This window comes from Lepidochelys kempii, chromosome 15, assembly GCF_965140265.1.
Source record: "Lepidochelys kempii isolate rLepKem1 chromosome 15, rLepKem1.hap2, whole genome shotgun sequence".
Lineage (NCBI taxonomy): Eukaryota > Metazoa > Chordata > Testudines > Cheloniidae > Lepidochelys > Lepidochelys kempii.
Window position 1 is genome coordinate 28603763 of NC_133270.1, and position 17743 is coordinate 28621505.

A 17743-nucleotide genomic window follows, 5' to 3' on the forward strand; every position below is an offset into this window, starting at 1 on the left:
TCCCAGGCGAGGCGAATTAGGGGGACAGTTCACCACCTCAGTTGGCCCTTTGCCTAGCATGCCTCCAACAACTGGCCTCGGCTAATCCAGACATGAGCAGCATGTTCCCTCGAAGTCCCTGGGAATGCCCCGAGGACACGGCCACTGCCACCCCGTGCTTTCACGTCAGCAAGCTGTGGGACCTCAGCACTCACAGGCTGAGATCGACACAGTGTGGTGGAGCTGGGGACAGCCTCTGCCTTCCAACACACCACGGTACCGTGGATTTTTGCAAGCATTGATAAACTAAATCTCACAGAGCCTTCTGTCTTCTAGTAAAGTACAGGCATCATCATCCCATTTCACAGATGGGAGAGGCTCAGGCATGGAGAGAGGTCACCCAATTTGCCCAGCTCCAGAGAATCCACTGGAGTTACTCTTGATCTACATTGCTACAAGAGCTCAATCTGGCCCAAAGTGATTTAGCCAACCCAGGATTCCTGACTTCCCATCCCCTTCTGTAACCATTAGGCCCCACTCTCTGACAGTTGTCACTAGGACTGAAGCTGAGGTTGCATGCTGACCCACCAGATCATTGCACTGGGTAACCAGGCACTGTGCTAAGTAAAACATGAATTGCTCAGAATCCAAGCAAATACATTATTTCCTTCTGGAAAGAGGATGCAAATATATTTTAAATTGCCAGTTGCCTTCATCCAAATATATCTTGCAATCTGATTTCTTCCTGCTTCCTGTTTTCTTTTCTTTGGTCTTTTTTTTTTTTAATTATTATTTTTGCATTTACTTATTCTCTTGTGTCTGTTTATTTTTCTGGAAAGGGTTCAAAGGTGAAAGGGATCACTGGCGAAGTGGAAGGACAATCTGCATCAAAACCCACGAAAGTGGCCAGAAAGAAATCGAGGCCTTTGATTCAGCCATATTGCTCATCCGGAACCCATACAAAGCCCTGATGGCTGAATTCAATCGGAAGTATGGCGGTCACATTGGATTCGCGTCTCACGCGCATTGGAAAGGCAAAGGTATGCAAGTTACCGTGATACTTTTTGCACCGGTGTCACTTGCTGGTTTGGGTTGGAGGGAAAACACCCACCCATTCAGAACACGTCTCAGTGTTTTGTGTCAGCATTTTCAAAATGAAATGTGTTGATTGTTTGGATTGAAATGACTTTTTGTTCCGAAACGTCCTTCAGACGTGCACCGGAATTTGTATGCAGTCTAGGCTGGCTGAGTTATGCATGCCACTGCCCTCTATTAGTAGGAAGAAAGACTGAGGCTACCATACCCAGCGCTCCTTTGGCTTGTGTTTTTCAGAGCTGTGCTACAGTACAGTGGACAGTTGTAACACCTACATACAGTACATGAGGGCAGAGGCTATTACAGGGCTGCAAGGGACCTAATGAATGCATCCTTCTCATAGCCAGCAGCCTCATGTATAATAATAGTATTTGCCCTTACTTAGTACAGCGGCATAATCGCCCCCCTTTTACAGATTGCTATGAAATCTGGAAGTGAAATGTTTCATTACTGCGTCATTCAAGCGTTATTTTAAAATGTGCCTGAATGCATTAAAAGACCACTGAGGTGACCAGCCCACAGCAGGTGGTCAGCCTGTGACCGACCTGGGACTAGAATCCAGGAGTAAAGTGGAATTTTTTAGACAAAACTTTTTTTCAGTTAAAAATGCAGACTTGGGGACACCAAAATGCTTTCTGTATTTGCGCCGGTTTCGGACTGGTTTGGGCTGAGGAAAAGAAAACCAAAAAGTCTTAAGATTTTGTTTCAACATTTTCAAAATGAAATGCTTTGACTTTTTTGGATTGAAATGACTTCTTGTTCTGAAATTTCCATCAAATTTCTTTTCATGCATTCAGTCACATTTTAAAATAACGCTTGAATGACGCAGTAATGAAACATTTCACTTCCGGATTTCATTTGACCCACAATGATTTCTCTCTCTCTCTCTCTCTCTCTCTCTTTTTTTTTTTTTAACTTTTTGATTCACTGAAAATTTCAAAACCATTTATGTTCGGTTCAATTTTTTTCCTAATTTTTCGGAATTACCAGCAAACTGAAAAATCCACTATTCTCACAGCTCTCTCTCTCTCTCTCCCAGAGTTCTGATTTCCATTCCATGGCTTTTACCACTAGATCAGAGGCCTTGTGCTCATACTTTGCACAAAGGGGCATTTCACCAAGAGAGCAAACTCATAAGGGGACTAGATATGGAGAAAGGAAATTCAGCCTTTAATCTGGGCAAACATTCAAGGAAAAGATGTTTTGCCCAGCTTTGGTGCACAGAGTTTGGTTGGTATGGCTGGTAGAGGCAGACGGAGAGGATGCTGGGATTGATTGTCCCTATCTTCTTTTAACTCATGGTACAATAGAGATAACCCTCAGGGGCTGCAGCAGGCTTGGAACGCAGCTTTTGCAGCTGGTTCTCAAACACCCATCAAAGCCATTTACTCCTCCATTTGGAACATTATCCCTTAAACAGTGGTGTTAGCAGAGGGTGACACCATCACTCCCATTGGACTATTCAATTCAGCCTTACTATGTGCTGAGCTGAAACAGGAAACCTGTTAGATGGAGAATGCCCCTGCAAGGGCTGCCTTTCCCTGTGGTGTTAAACCAAAACAAGTAGCTCATTAAGGCAAAAGCACCTTCATCTAGGTACCATCCAGTGCTTGTACACAAGCCCAGCCTAACCTCAACACTCTACTAACCCGTGGGACTGAAATGCTTGTAAGAGCCCATTGGGAGGCCTTGCTTTCCCAAATACACTCCGACATGGCCCTGAATCTCTGCTTGGTAGAATGAAGGAGAAATCCTCCAGGGTTTTCCCCTCTGAAGCCAGAGCTGCTCTCAGAAAGGGGCCTGGCCTCCTTGCAGAAATCACTGTTATCAGGATGATGCCATAAAATACCTGGCCATGACATGTGGCTAATTATCCTCTTACGATTTGATGATCTTTCCCTCTGAGTGACTGGACGTTCCATGTGGGAGCCCCAGCAGGAGAGAATCCTCCCTGCTAGACAAATCAGTTGCAGCCTTTTAATTCTGCACACCCAGCTGCTCCAGAGAAAGCACCTTTTCCATCCATGCACAGACACATATTGTAGATGCTTGTTAATTATAGCAATTTACAAATTGCTGTTGTGAAATTGACTTCATTGGAAAGAGTTAAAATATTTAGCTTGATTGAACATCTGCTACCCTTAATTCAGAGTTTATTTAAGGGGATCTCTTTTTGCGTTGTTGGTATGTGCCTGGATTTCATTATTGCCACATGCACTGAAATGCTCTCTCTCTCTCGCCTCGTTGCAAAGCCACCAATACCAGAGACATGCCCAGAGCAGAACCCCAGCTCCGACTGGAAGCCAAACTTGGGGAGAGATTCTGCCTTTTTCGACACAGCTCTGAGCACAGGGTGGTGCGTCAGGGGCGCTGTCCCAGGAGGAATTGTTTCCCCATTGGCTCTGGGGCAGTAGCGATTTGCTGTTGACTTAGGCCAGTAACAAATCATAACACCATTTCACACCAGCTCATCTGTGCCCGGGAGGTGGAGGGGGTGGAGCCTTGTCTCCATCTACTCCTCACCCATTTGTGCCACTAGGGAGTAGCTGGGGCTTGTGTGTCTTGGAAGCAAGGTCTGGGTAGCCCATGCAGGTGTGTAAGGGGGGCTTGTGCTCTGCCATACCCCCCCCCGGGGGACATGAACCAAGTCACTATCTAGCCCTCAATCTGGGGTAGTTCATAGGTTCAGAAGAGACCACATTGATCATCTAGCCTGACCTGCGTGACAGAGGCCATAGAGCGTCCCAGCATTCATGGCTGTTTGAACTGCAGCAGATCTTCTAAAATAACAGCCCATCTTGTGCTCACCTCTGGGGTTACATTTTAGCAGTTTAGGCCCCCCTCTAGGACTGATGTGAAGGCTGAGGGAATTCAGGCATGACGGGGTGCTGAGTCTTTCTTTGGAGTATGTGTCTCCATGCCCTGGTCTCTGTGCTGAGGGTGCTGACAACAGTGCTATCTGGAACCACGAGTGGTAGGTTTTTGGATACCCATCCAGGCAGCCCCATCTGCTGCTCTCCTTCAAATGACTGTCAGAGATAGCAGACTGGATTTTATTTTCAATTATCCAGAGCTACCCCACTGAAGTCACTGGGGTTCTCTTGGATTTATGTCCACGCAAGTGAGATCAGAATCACACCAAGCAATACGGGATGACTCCTTCAGAAGGATACAGGACAAAGGCAGTTGTCCATTTCTCCCTCCACTGTTGATGTTTAGGGGACAAAATTCCTGCATAGCCCTGCTCAGTTTGTGTAGCTCAGGGAAGGGCAACTGTCAACAGGTAGCCAGGCAGGCCATTCCCCGATCTGCACCAATGGGGTCATTTGCAGGTTTCACTATGTACACGTGGGCAGGTTTTCGGGTCCAGTGAGCATGTGCATATTTCCATGCCTCCCCTCACTGTATCCACACTTGAAACCTTTTTCTTTAACATACTGGTCTGGGATAGCTAACTGTTCCAGAAATTTCTCTGTGTAAGTTTGTGCCAGTCAGGTAGAGCGCTCAGCATGATTCACTGATTGTCTTAGCAATAATTATACTGCACAGAGAATGTGGAGAGAGGAAGCCTCAGAGAAGCTTATTTGAGGTGTTAGAACAATCAACACACAAAGCTGAGGAGAAGGTGGGAAAAATCTGTCCACAAATACTCTCTCCAATGCAAAAACTAATTTCGATTTGGATTTAAGTCAAAATATACCACCATGTGCTCTAAATAAGACACATATTTGTAACAGTGAGGGTAATTAACTGGTGGAACAACTTGCCAAGGGATGTGGTGGAGTCCCCATCATCACTCGATGTCTTTACATCAAGAACGGATGGCTTTCTAAAGGGTACGCAATGGATCAATGACAAGATGTGGGTCTGAGACAGGAAATAGAGGGCGAAACCCTTTGCCTGTGTTATGCAGGAAGTCAGACTAGGTGATCACAGTGGTCCCTTCTGGCCTGGAAATCTGTGAATCTATAGAACTGCAAACCTTTCAAGTTCACTTTCCATGAAAGCTCAAGCACTTCATCTTTACCAGCATGAATACTCATGAAGAGCAACATTTCCTACTGGACTGTCCTGTTTGGGACTAGCACTGTGTTGCTTAGTTACCTGACTCATCCCATCAGAGGACAAAACCAGAATTCATAGAATAGTCAACACACTGCAAACCAGATGCACTATATCCCTCTGCAGAGCGGGCAGCACACAGTGCCTCGGCATTACTTAAGCCCTTGTTTGAGGGCTGAAGTGGACAATAAGTGGCCTCTGCCCAGGGGTGAATTTTACCCATTCTGAATATTTGCAGTAAACTCTTAACAAATAACCTGCAGAGCAAAAATTATTCTCTGCAGAAATTCACCGATAAATCTGAATAGAGAATCAATTTAACAATGGTGCAAACTGAAAAGAAGGCAACATTTGTCATAGGAATTATCTATTGGAAATCATTCACTCAGCTTTGCCCGCTCCTGGATACCTGTCCCAAAGCATTCCCCGTTCAATGGGGGACTTGCAAGACAGTCGCACTGCTGATTCCAAGTGCCAGAGTACCAGTGAGTCCAGTAAAAATGGGAAAATATGTCTTAGTGCCGAGCAGGTTTAGAAACACAGGACCTAATATTACAGAGTTATGGTTCTGTCAATAACTATGAAACAGTGCAGTGAAGAAAGGCTGCTTTCATTGCAATTGGCATCCATGTGTGTTCTATTAATCTCTGCTCAGGATTGCTGCAGTGGAAAGGAGAGAGGCAGAGAGGGAATTGGAGTCGGGGCACTAGCGCAGATTTTTCTTTTTTACTACAAGTGATTGTTTCCCCGAAGGGTTGAAGGGGAAAGGCTGGAGAGAAATATACCAGCTAGTTCTCCAAACTATTCTAACTGCAGAATCAGCCAAGGTCAGCTGTAGGCATGTTTGGGACCCTGCGGTTTTGTGGTCCAGTTCTCACTTGGCAGCTCACATTCCAGCCCAGTCTCCCTTCCAGCAACGGAATGAGAGTGGTGAAAAACTTGCCCCCATTTCCTGATCTCCTGCTTGGTACCATTAGGTCCCCATAAATTATACGGCTGACCACTCAGGAGGGGGCTGCGGGCTGGGGCAGAGGTGCAGGGGGGTGAGGGCTCTGGCTGGGGGTGCAGACTCTGGGGTAGGGCTGGGGATGAGGGGTTTGGGGTGTAGGAGGGTGCTCCAGGCTGGGACTGAGGGGTGCAGAGGATGGGAGGGGGATCAGAGCTGGGGAAGGGGGTTGGGTCACGGGGGGGATTCAGGGGTGCAGGCTCCAGGCGGCTCTTACCTCAAGCAGCTCCTGGAAGCAGTGGCATGTCCCCCCTCCGGCTCCTGCCCGCCACTCTGTGTAACCACTAAAGCACAAGCCTCTACCACGTGAAAGGAATAATTCCATATGTTGGTAGCAGTGGTAGGGCTGTTATCCTGAATGGGAACCAGCTCCTTGAGGATAACAACCTTTGAACCTTGGTGCAAGTACCTGCCCTGCAATAGACTAATAACAATAATACCTTGTTCCTATCTAGCACTTTTCATCCATAGAGCTTAAAGTGCATTACAAGGGAGGGTCGATCCGATTATCCCCATTCTAGGGATGGGAAAACTGAGGCATAGAGAGGAGAAGTGACTTGCCACCAGCCAATGGCAGAAGCAGGAATAGAACCCAGGGCTCGTGGGTCCTAGTCCACTATCCACTGGGCAACACTGCCTATGTGACCATGGGCAACTCACTTAGCCTGTCTGTGCCTCAGGTCCCGCTCTGTGCAATGGGGAAAACAGCATGACTCTGCCTCACAGGGGTCTTGTGCAACAAAAACAGTAACGATTGTGAGGCACTCAGATACTGCAGTGAAGGGGGCCAGATAAGTCCCTAAGATGAAAGGTGGAGGAAGACACCGCTCACCCTTTTAAGAGGCCTCTTGTCTGGAATGCTCCGGAGCCATAGATTAAAACAAAAGGGTGAGCCAGCATTTTGTTACTTCCCCGTAAATCCCGAAGAATGGGAGTCCCTTATCGACGCAGCCTCCTGTGCAGCACAGACAGCTGTAGCATTGCTCATTCTTCCCACAGCCATGGCCTCCGGGCCGAAGGAAGGGGGAGCGACTCTTCATGGGAAGAGAGAGATGATTACATTTTCTTTGCTAGCTTAATCCGTGGCCTTTCCTCAGCCGCGACTGTCAGTTTGGCCACACGTAGGGCACTGGTTGTTTTTCTTTCCTGACCGAGCTATTGGCCTTTCTCTTGCCACTGAGTTATGGACACCCAACTTATTTCATGTCAGACATGACTTTAATTTTAAGCATAAACTTAAAATGAATTAAATTAATTTTAATTTAAAATTAAAGTCATCCTCCATGGCATTTGCCCTCTGAGCTAGCCCCCAGGAAAGCCTACCTTTAACCCTTCACCATGGGGCTACATTTATGCATCCAAATCATGTGTGTCTGTATGTAGTGGCAGACCAGGGACTGCCACTGGTACCTTGTTCCCTGTCATTAAAAGCAAACAAAGGAAAGGCCTAACTGGCTGGATATGAAAATGACCAATAGAAACAGGATCTTCTTGGTTTTTACTTTTCTCATAAGGATCTCTGCATCATGTCCAAGCATCGTATGCTCTGTCTATGCACTGGTCAGCGCAGACAGACCCTGGAGACTGGATTCCTCTTGTTTTCTGTGTGTCACTCTACTGCAACTTCCCTCACCAACATGGCTCAGTCGGCCCCAAAGAGGGAACCTCCCGCAATGGCTGAAAGAGGAGCTCACTCCCCAGGGCCAATCCAGTCCTAAAGGCTGTGAGTGCCAACTGGGAGGGCATTTTAGGTCCCAGATCAGGAAGGGCATTTCAGGACCTGCGTGAAATGAGCCTAAGTGCTTTCCTGAATCAGCGCCATCATGCCAATGATGAGTTTTTTCCACCCAGCTCTGAATTAGGTGAATATGTATTTCACAGAAATACACCAGCAGTTGACTCCCAGCAAGGTGACGTTTTGTGCGGCCGAAATCTCTGTGAAAGCCCCTCCGCCGTTTCAAGCTTTGACTTACAAATTCCCCTTTGCCAACAATGGGATTTGACCAAAGACCTGCTCTGCCCTAAGAAGGTGCTTTGGCCTCACCTGTGGAAATATGTCTGAGTAGACTAGAACCTGAGATGGTGTGGAAGGGCTTTGCTGGACCATGAATGGTGATTTTCAGTCACTCTTGGAACACTGAGAAGGGTGAGGGGTGACTTGAGCACACCGTATAGGTTCCTACATGGGGAACAAACATCTGATAATGGCATGTCAGTCTAGCAGACAACGATGTAACAAGATCCAAGGGCTGGAAGTCAAAGGTAGGCATATTCAGACTGCAAATAAGGTGGACAATTTTTTAATGGTGAGGGTAATTAATGATTGGAACAATTTCCCAATAGTTGAGGTGGGTTCTTATCAAGATTGGGTAGTTTTCTAAAAGATCTACTCTAGCTCAAACAGGAATTAATTCAGGGAAGTCCTATGGCCTCTGTTATGCTGGAGGTCAGACTAGCTGATTGCAGAGCTCCTCTCTGGCTTTACAATCTATGAACCTCTCACTCAGCAAGTGACTTCTAGGCCCGTTGAGTCGAACAGGCCAGACTGTGACCTTGGTCACACCACGCTGTGGAACTGGAGTGACTCAGCTCACTGCAGTGGCCCAAATCTACACCGGTGTGAGTGGCAGAGGAATCTACATCCACCCGTCTAAGGGGAGCTTATCGCTGTGACTAGGATACCAACCCAACTTTCAAAAATGGAAGTATGGCAGCTCCCTGTCTGAGCAAATGCAGTGGGCATGTAAGGCACTATCAGAATTATCTGAACAACTGCATGTGAGGGGATGAGACCTTGCTTGGCTTCTCCTGGCTGCTGCTGTTGTTGAATATAGCTGCTGATCTTTTCTTTCCCTCCTGGTTGCAGCCGGGCTTTTCACCAGCCTGGGCTGAAGGCTCTTTGAAATCAGTATTTTGTTCCGTGACATTAATTTTATGATATCCCTGGAGTGGTTCCAAAGCAAAGTTTTATGTGATATGATTACACAAGGTGAATTGTCCTGTATCTGCTTAATGAAACAGATACCGTCTTTAATGATTCTTTGGGGAATTAAATACAGTTAAGCTATTAATCAGGCATTGGTTCCTCAAGGAGGACAAGAGGAAGGAGCACATACCCAGAGCTTTTATGCATCATAAGATACATGTGTATTACAGTTTCAGCAGAATCACAGCTTATTATTGGTGTTTCATTATCCTTTTTATCACCTGATTTTAATGTGGGGATCAATTAGTGAGAGACCTTGGGAATAACGGAAAGATTTTTAGTAGGGAGCGTGTGAAGTGAGCCTAGGAATCAGATGACTAGTTGAGCTCACTGAGGATGTTATCAATCACCAGCCAAAGACCTTTGTGGAAGTTTATCGACAGGGCCTATTGTCATTTCTTTCAGAGCCATTTTGCTGAACTACTCCTGGTGTTGAGGATCAGAAAACACCACATTTAGTATCTCTCTCTCTCTCTCTCTCTCAAACACACACACACATGGGGCCCATTTTTATTTACAGTTGTCCAAGGGAAAGAATTGAAACTATAAAGTCAACCTCAAAACTCCATGATTAGACAGACTGTTTGCATTCAATTTCAGGAGTGACAGGTGGTAATAGCCACTTTGATTAAACCCAGAGAGCCCAAGTGGCCTGAAGAAATGCAGAGTCGAGGCTGATTAAATGCCCGGAGGGGAGGAGGCGGGGGGGACTTGAAGTGGTTGCCACTGACAGTAGAAGTGAAAAGAAGGCAAGCATTACCTTGCCTCAGTAGCTGAGATTTCCAGCTCACATGACATTGTTGTCATGGAAATTATACCAGTTCTGTGTTCAGAAAGTGAGTCAGCCCCATTGACTTTAGAAGCAAGCAGCATCTCAGCAGAGTCGAGGGAAGCTACAAGGGGAAAAGATACTGGGCTACAGAAGAGAAGTTTCAGACTTAAAGCCAGTTTTAGGAGATTTTGGTAAAGATCAATCCGGCAAGGTCAGCAAGGTTATGTGATGCATATAGAAAAGGAGTACTTGTGGCATACAGTATGCATCCGATGAAGTGAGCTGTAGCTCACGAAAGCTTATGCTCAAATAAATTGGTTAGTCTCTAAGGTGCCACAAGTACTCCTTTTCTTTTTGCGAATACAGACTAACATGGCTGTTACTCTGAAACCTGTCGTGATGCATATGACATGCATGAAGTTTGCATGCTGTATGGAAAGACTCCTCCTCAGCAGATGTGCTGCAGAGAGTGACTCAACCATGACTGGAAAAACACGAGGCCATTAACAGCAAGAAAACACCATTTGAACAGGGTAGGAATGTGGGATCAGTTTAGTTCTGTAAGGAGGGCCGTTAAGTTTAGAAACATGACAGTTCACAGTTGTCAGAGACATGAACAAAAGAGCACCCCCGCGCTTGTTAAAAATACTGCAGCTCTTACAGTAGTAAAAATCACACCGAATTATAGAAATGTGGGGCTGGAAGGGACCTGGAGAGTCATCAAATCCAGCCACCTGCACTGAGGCAGGACCGAATAAACCTCGACTATCCCTGACAGGTGTTTGTTCAACCTGTTCTTAAACACCTCCTATAATGGGGATTCTACAACCACCCTTGGAAGCTTATTCCAGAGCTTAACCACCCGTATAGTTAGAAACTTTTTCCAAATATCTAACCTAAATCTCCCTTGCTGTAGATTTAGCCCATTACTACTTGTCCTACCTTCAGTGGACATGGAGAACAATTGATCACCCTCCTCTTTATAACAGCCCTTAACCTATTTGAAGACTGTTCTCAGGTTTCCCCACCCCTCACCTCAGTCTTCTTTTCTCAAGACTCAACATGCCCGATTTGTTTAACCTTCCCTCGCAGGTCAGGGTTTCTAAACCTTTGATCACTTTTGTTGCTGTCCTCTGGACTCTCTCCAGTTTGTCCACATCTTTCCTAAAGTGTGGTGCCCAGAATTGGACAGAGAACTCCAGCTGAGGCCTCACCAGTGCTGAGCTAAGTTCCCCCACACATCACCTCCATATTGGTGCACATAACAAAATTAATTACACACATGGAGGTAAAAAATTAGAGGGAACACTGGTGCTGAGTACAGCAGGACAATTACCTCCTGTGTCTTACATATGATACCCCTGTTAATGCATCCCAGAATGACATTAGTTTTTTTCACAACTGCATCGCACTGTGATCTGCTATAGACCCCAGATCCTTTTCAGCGGTACCACCACCTAGCGGTATTCCCCAATTTGTAGCTCTGCATTTGATTTTTCCTTCCTAATTGAAGCACTTTGCACTTATCTTCATAGAATTTCATCTTATTGATTTCAAATAAATTCTCCAATTTATCAAGGTCATTTTAAATTTGAATCTTGTCCTCCACGGTGCTTTCAACCCACCCTCCCCTTCCAACTTGGTGTCATCTGCAAATTTTATATCACCTTCATCATCATCATAATGTGCACACTTCTGCCTGTTGTTGAAAGATCTCACTGTATTTTACAGTGGGGCCAGATACAGAGGATTTTCCTATATGCACATGCCAGGATTTTCAAACTGGATAAGGATTTGGATGCCCGATTGCAATTCAAATGAATGGGAATTGAGTGTGGAAATCTCAGCCATAGCACGGATCAGATTTTTGCCCCACATTGGAGGCATTCATTAATTATGCCCTGTTACACCCCAGTGAGCTAGGCAAGTATAACCAGTATAATTCATATCCCCTTTTTACAGAATGGGCTATGAGACACAGAGAAGGCAGGTCATTGGCCAAGCTTACACAGTGAGCAAGCCATACCATGGTGTCACCGCTGGTCTCACTTTAAGGCTCAAAGGGAGGTATCAGCTGTACAAAGCTGACATTTCAGGGACTCTGTCTCCATGTACAGGGGGGCTTCAGCGTGTCCTTCCAGGAAAACGAAAGGAATACAAACGGACTGCAGGAAGGGAGAAAACAAGCCAGGTTATTTGATACCTACATTTCCCGTCCGATCCTTTCTCACTTGTCCCTCCTCCTTACTCTTATTGGGGAAGAGACACGGATGCATATCAGACAGGGCTGGGGGAAACTAAGACCATATGTCCCTTCTTCAGCCTGAGTCAGGGTCAAGAACACAGTCTAGTCCATAACACCGTGTTGATATGTTTATAGAGTCTCCAGCCTTCCAGATATTTCTGCCCCGTCCCCCTGGCATAAGTGTTAGCCCCCTCCAATTCTTTCCCCCCACTGCTGGCTCCAGGACCTCCTCCTCAGTGTCCCCAGGATTGGAACAGGCTCCCAGACCCAGTCAACACGAGTGCCACTTCTTCCCCCCTCTCCTTCATGCCACTCCTAAAGACTTCACCCTGTAATGAAGTCCTGATGTCGTAGCTCCCACCTACATTAATTGCACCCTTCCTGTTTGTACACTTAGACCAAGTCTTGCATGCCTTCCTTGCATGCCTGAGAGCTGGGCTGGATTGACCCATCACTGGGCCCTAGGCAACCATAGGGGTCACAAAGCCACTCAGGTTTGGGTCTTCTCCCCCCAAATTTAGGGCATTGGCACCTGCTTAGTTCACCTATGCATCAGTCCAGCCCTGCTTGAGAGGTCTCTTTGACGTCCAACAGACCAGGATTTGACCTTTGCTTTGTAATCCCATTGGGTCAGGGGCTGAGGTCTTTGTCCTGATAGGGGAATTGTTACTCTTGCAAAGTGCCACCATAATATTAATAATATTACTCATAGATAGATTGGTAAACAAGAGACCTACATAGTGTCTAGTGCCTTCACACATGCTGTGACTGATACTGTTGTTAATGGATTTCCTTTGCTTCTCGCAGAATGGCCAGAATTCGTTAAGAATTACGCCCCCTGGTGGGCCACTCACACCCTGGACTGGTTGAAGTATGGCAAAAACGTCCTTGTGGTGCACTTTGAGGACCTGAAGCGAGATCTCTTTGTCCAACTGAAAAGGATGGTGAGCCTCCTGGGCACCAGGGTGTTTGAGGACAGACTCTTGTGTGTTGAGGGCCAGAAAGATGGAAACTTTAAGCGCTCCGGGCTGAGGAAACTGGAATATGACCCCTACACGCCCGAGATGAGAAAAACGATCAGCACTTACATTAAAACCGTGGACATGGCTCTGAAACTCAGAAACCTCACAGGGGTCCCAGATGACTATTATCCGAGATGATGAAGATGACACTTGGGGGAACGGACTCTAACCAGAACAGAAAGGCTTGGTTTTCCCAGCCAGTACCTAGTTCCACCCAGTGGGTGGCTTTCTTTGAATTATCCACCTGCTGCTATTAGCTGTTAATGAATTCCCTGCATGAGAAAAAAGAATGGTTACCCGTCATCGCTGAGAAGATGCCTTGGCAAACACATCGACGAGTCTAAATTCTTTGGGGATCGTGCTGTTGTGAATTGGCGTTTGCGACCTGAAAAGCTTCACCTCTGCTGTCTTTACTGTTTTCTCTCTCCTGTAACGCGGGGTGCGTTTTCCGTTCTCTGTCAGACTTTACAAAGTGGCGAACAATGCTCAGAAATGGCAGGAAGGAGAAGCAGCCTCCGGTTTCCAGTCTGAAACAGGGCTGAACAGAGACACGGCATTTAAAATTTCATCTGATATTATTGACGGTGATCCATTCATTCCTAATAACTTACTTCTTTATTTATAACCTTCCTTGGAGTTTGGGGGTAATGCTAATGCTGGAGATTAACAGTAAAACTCACCGTGCATTTCCCGGGCCTAATTCAGCTCACAGGCCCTGATCCAGCAAGGCGCTTTAGCACATAGTTAGCTGTATGCACGGCTTCTCAACCTGGGGGGCACGACCACCTTGATTTTCTTAGATCACTCAGTAGGAGGGAAGTCCTGACCGAATGGGATGGGCATTGGGGTGGAGAGGAGTAAGGAAGAGGCTGAGAACCACTGATTTCAGGCACCTGCTTAGCTGTAAACACAGGAACAGTCCCACTGGGCCTATTCCACTACTCTCATGCTCAAAGTTAAGCATGTGCCTAAGCGCTTTGCTGGATCAGGGCCGTGGTTACATGAGTCTAAATCTGAGGAATGACACTGGAGTTACACTGGCTTAAACAAGAGCAAACGTGCCCCATCCCCCACCCACATCCCAGCTGTATTGTCCTTCCCACCTCCTCCTGCCTAAGGCCTGGCTGATGCTGATCATCTCTCCCATCACTGGCTTTGGCAGCAGATGCGGCCGGGCCTGGACAGGCTCCTGCGGTGGCTGTTGACATTCTTGTCACAGAATCTCAGACAGGGCCATTATCTTTAGACAAATATTTGCTGCTTCGTCGGTGCAAGGGCACCACAAGCCACTTCCATTTGCCCTCCTCGCAGACGCCAGCTCTCTCCTCTGGCAAGCCAAGGTCTCCCTCAAGCGCTCACAGCTGACCCATCCCCTGGTGCTGACAATCACCCATGGGTGGGGAAGTAGTTGCAGGGCCGCTTAGCACTGAAGCTGTCAGGCTGATTAGATCCCCCTGCATGCTCATTTGACATTCATTACCACTGAAAATTAGAACAGAAAGAAGGAGAGGAAAAAATGATTCTCAAGGAGAGATGGAGTGCTGGGTCCTCCATCCCTGCCCTCCACAGCCCGTAAGCCATAAAGCAGGGGTAACGTCAATGTCCTTTGGAGGATTACAAATGAGCAAATGGTTTGGGGGCTGGGCACCAAGTGCTGGAGAGCTGTTGAATTTGGATCTGAGCCTCATGTCAACCAGAGTCTGGGGTCCCCAGATTTGAGGTTCCAGTTCAGTGTGTCCAAGGTGTGAAGTCTGGATCTAGATGTGAATCCAAACTCCCTCAAAATTCAAGGGGGAGGGACGGTTCAGGCCCCAGTGTCCGGATTGGACCGATCTACGCTAATCATGCATCAGGTACCCATTTGGCTTGGATTCCACAGTACAGCAACAGCAGACAGGATGCAGCCTTTAGTTAGCTGAATTGTAATTGAAAATCTTGCAGCTGAATAGCTCGTACTCTAGATGTTCACCGCCTTTTAAAAAGCCCTTCATCTCTGGAGAGGCAACAAGGAGCCTTTTGGAGTCAACAGGATAAGAGCAGCCATTCTTACTCAGCCTGCTTGACTCTCCTTCTCTCCTGCTCCTCCCAAAGCCTGCTGCTCTGCCGAGAAGGGTTGAGCACCCACCTTGGAAATGAGTTCGCAGTCGCTCCTCTAACCTGAAATTTGTTCAGCAACAAGGATGTTGCTCCGTTTTCCATCAGCCATTACCGTGCCTTGTGCACAAGAGAACAAGGAGAGGGATGGAGAGTTTTAGGGAGGAAATCCCGAGACTGAGCTGTTTAGATGGCTAAATCAGGAACAAATTACTCCAGCTGGAAACAATTCAGGACCACTCCCTGCAACCCGCCCCCACACCCACGCAGACACTAATCCATGGCCACACCAAGAGGGAGCTGTGAGAGACACTCTGTCGCCTCTGAGTTCTTGCTGTGGAAAAAAAGGAGTCAAAAACCAAAGGATTTGTGTGTGTGTATTTCAGTAAGGTATCATTTTGCAAAGCCGAAGTTCCTAGGAGCTGTGTGTGGTCCTGCAGCAAATTCCAAACCACCAGTTCATTCCCGGATCAATACTTCACTGCAGTCCAGTTCCCCCACCCTGCCAACATAATCTGCGAGTCCCCTTTGGATTAGATGCAAAAGCCATATATTGTACTCTGCCTTTTTCTATAGTTAGTTACTTGACAGTTGGCTTTTAACTCTTGATAGAAATCAGTGCACAGTTCTCTATATATCTCTATATTCCAGGAAAGCAAAGCAAACTACATTGAGAAGAGGAAAAATTTAAATAAATATATTTTTTTAATGTGTCTGAGGAAAAGACATAGCCAAATGGAAAATGACAGCAACATCAGGGCTGCGGGGTTTGCTTTCATTGGGTTTTTTTTTTCCCTTCCTGATTTCTCTTTTCTTTGGCTGTTTAGTCATCTAGGTGCAAGCAGAAGCCTTAGCTTACAAACCAGGTCTCATCTCTGAATGTATTTTGTAAGGAGTAACTACAGAGTTTTTAACTCTTTCTTTAGCCAATCATTTGAGGTTTTCTAGGAGATCGGACGCCTGTGTCCTGACAGAGAAAAGCAATCTGGTTTCCTTTTTCTTCGTATGTGGCAGTCCAGGGACTGTCAAACTCTGTCAGAGCAATCCTCAGGTTAACGCCTATTAAACGAGAGTTTTGTTGATATTCCTCAGCGTGCTGGCATGTGTTTTGCAGAGCAGCTCGACACACACACACAGACACGCGCCCGGGACACAGAGATGTCACCCACAGAGACAGCTCAAAGGCAACTGTCAGACAAGGACGATATTGCCCCCAAAACGGGCTAGGTGCTTCACAGAGCAAATCCTCCGACGTGACATGGTTTCCTGGCCAAAGAGCTGACAATCACATCATTGACGAAAGCAGCAAAGAGGAGGGGATGCAGCAACCGGCGGAAAGCAGGGAGCAACAGGGGATGGAGCAAAGGGCCAGGGTTACAGGCGTGCACTCCCTCGCCTGTACAAACCTGGGAAAATCACAATGTTATTGCTATATTTATGCCTTTTCTGGGAGACACAAAATAAGTGGTGCTTTAGGAAGGCTCTGAATGAGAAAAAAAGGGAGGGATTGCTCAGGATATTACACGTGTAAGGGGCAAAGGCATGGGACTGGGAGAAGAAATGTCTCCCAAACACACACACACACACGCAGGTTAAAAGCCTGCAAAGGCAGGTCCCTTGAGTTTTCCCGTGCAAACACAAACCATCTGGTGAAGTTCAAGGATGTGTTACCTCAGTGGGACCCAAACCCAGAATCTCCCTGGTTTTGCCAGCCTTGGGGCAAGCACTTTGCTCCTTGGGTGATGATGCAAATGGAACAATCCCTCTCTCCCATGGGAGCATTCTGCCCCTTGTTATGGATGCAATGTCCTTGGAGAGCCTCATGGGCCAAGTTCAAGAGCAGCCGTGCCTAGGGCAGATCAGTTCTGCTGCCATGAGCAGATGCTGCTAAGAACAAACTGCCAGGGCAATGAATTCTAACTGGGGCAGCCAGGAGAAGAAGAGTGAAAGCAAAAATAACACCTCCCTATATTGCAAAAAGAGAGCGAAAATGCCAGGCTGGCATCTAGAATCGATGCTCTAAAGGAAGCCTGCATGTGTAATTGGAAAAGAGAAAAAAAATGACAAGCCGGGAAACTGACAGCATAGCCCTAAGCCGGCATCCAGAGAAATCTTCTCCAGGGTGACCCGCAGGAAATCTGTAGACACTAGATCCATAAATAACCACGGAAAGGCAGATGTCGACACCCAACAGTCAACAAAACAAAAATCGCCGAAGGGTGTTCACACTTCCTCCCTCTGTCGGCAGATCATGGCCACACTGGGGACACCATCATCGACAGGGTGAGCAATGCGCCGTGGGTATGTATCCCACAGTGAGCATTGCGGGAAGGCAGAGCTGCGCATCTGGGGAGGATTCCCACCGAGTTCTCCCACAGCCCCCTCAGCTGCCGGGAGCGACATCCCGAGCTGCTCTGGGAGCTCTCCGGGCTGAGGCTTGTCAAAGCAGCGCAGCAGTCCCGTCCCTGCAGCAGCAGTCTGC

At 47.0% G+C, this 17743-nt stretch overlaps 1 protein-coding gene across 1 annotated transcript in view; it reads left to right on the top strand.

The window, feature by feature from the left end:
• WSCD2 (WSC domain containing 2) overlaps positions 1-16345 on the top strand; it is a 132940-nt gene extending 116595 nt beyond the window's left edge. The window contains exons 8-9 of the mRNA XM_073313578.1: positions 819-1019; positions 12953-16345. Coding sequence (XP_073169679.1) covers positions 819-1019; positions 12953-13305 — 554 coding nt within the window. The 3' untranslated portion in view covers positions 13306-16345. The remainder of the gene's footprint in view (positions 1-818; positions 1020-12952) is intronic.
• The last annotated feature ends 1398 nt before the right edge of the window (positions 16346-17743 follow it).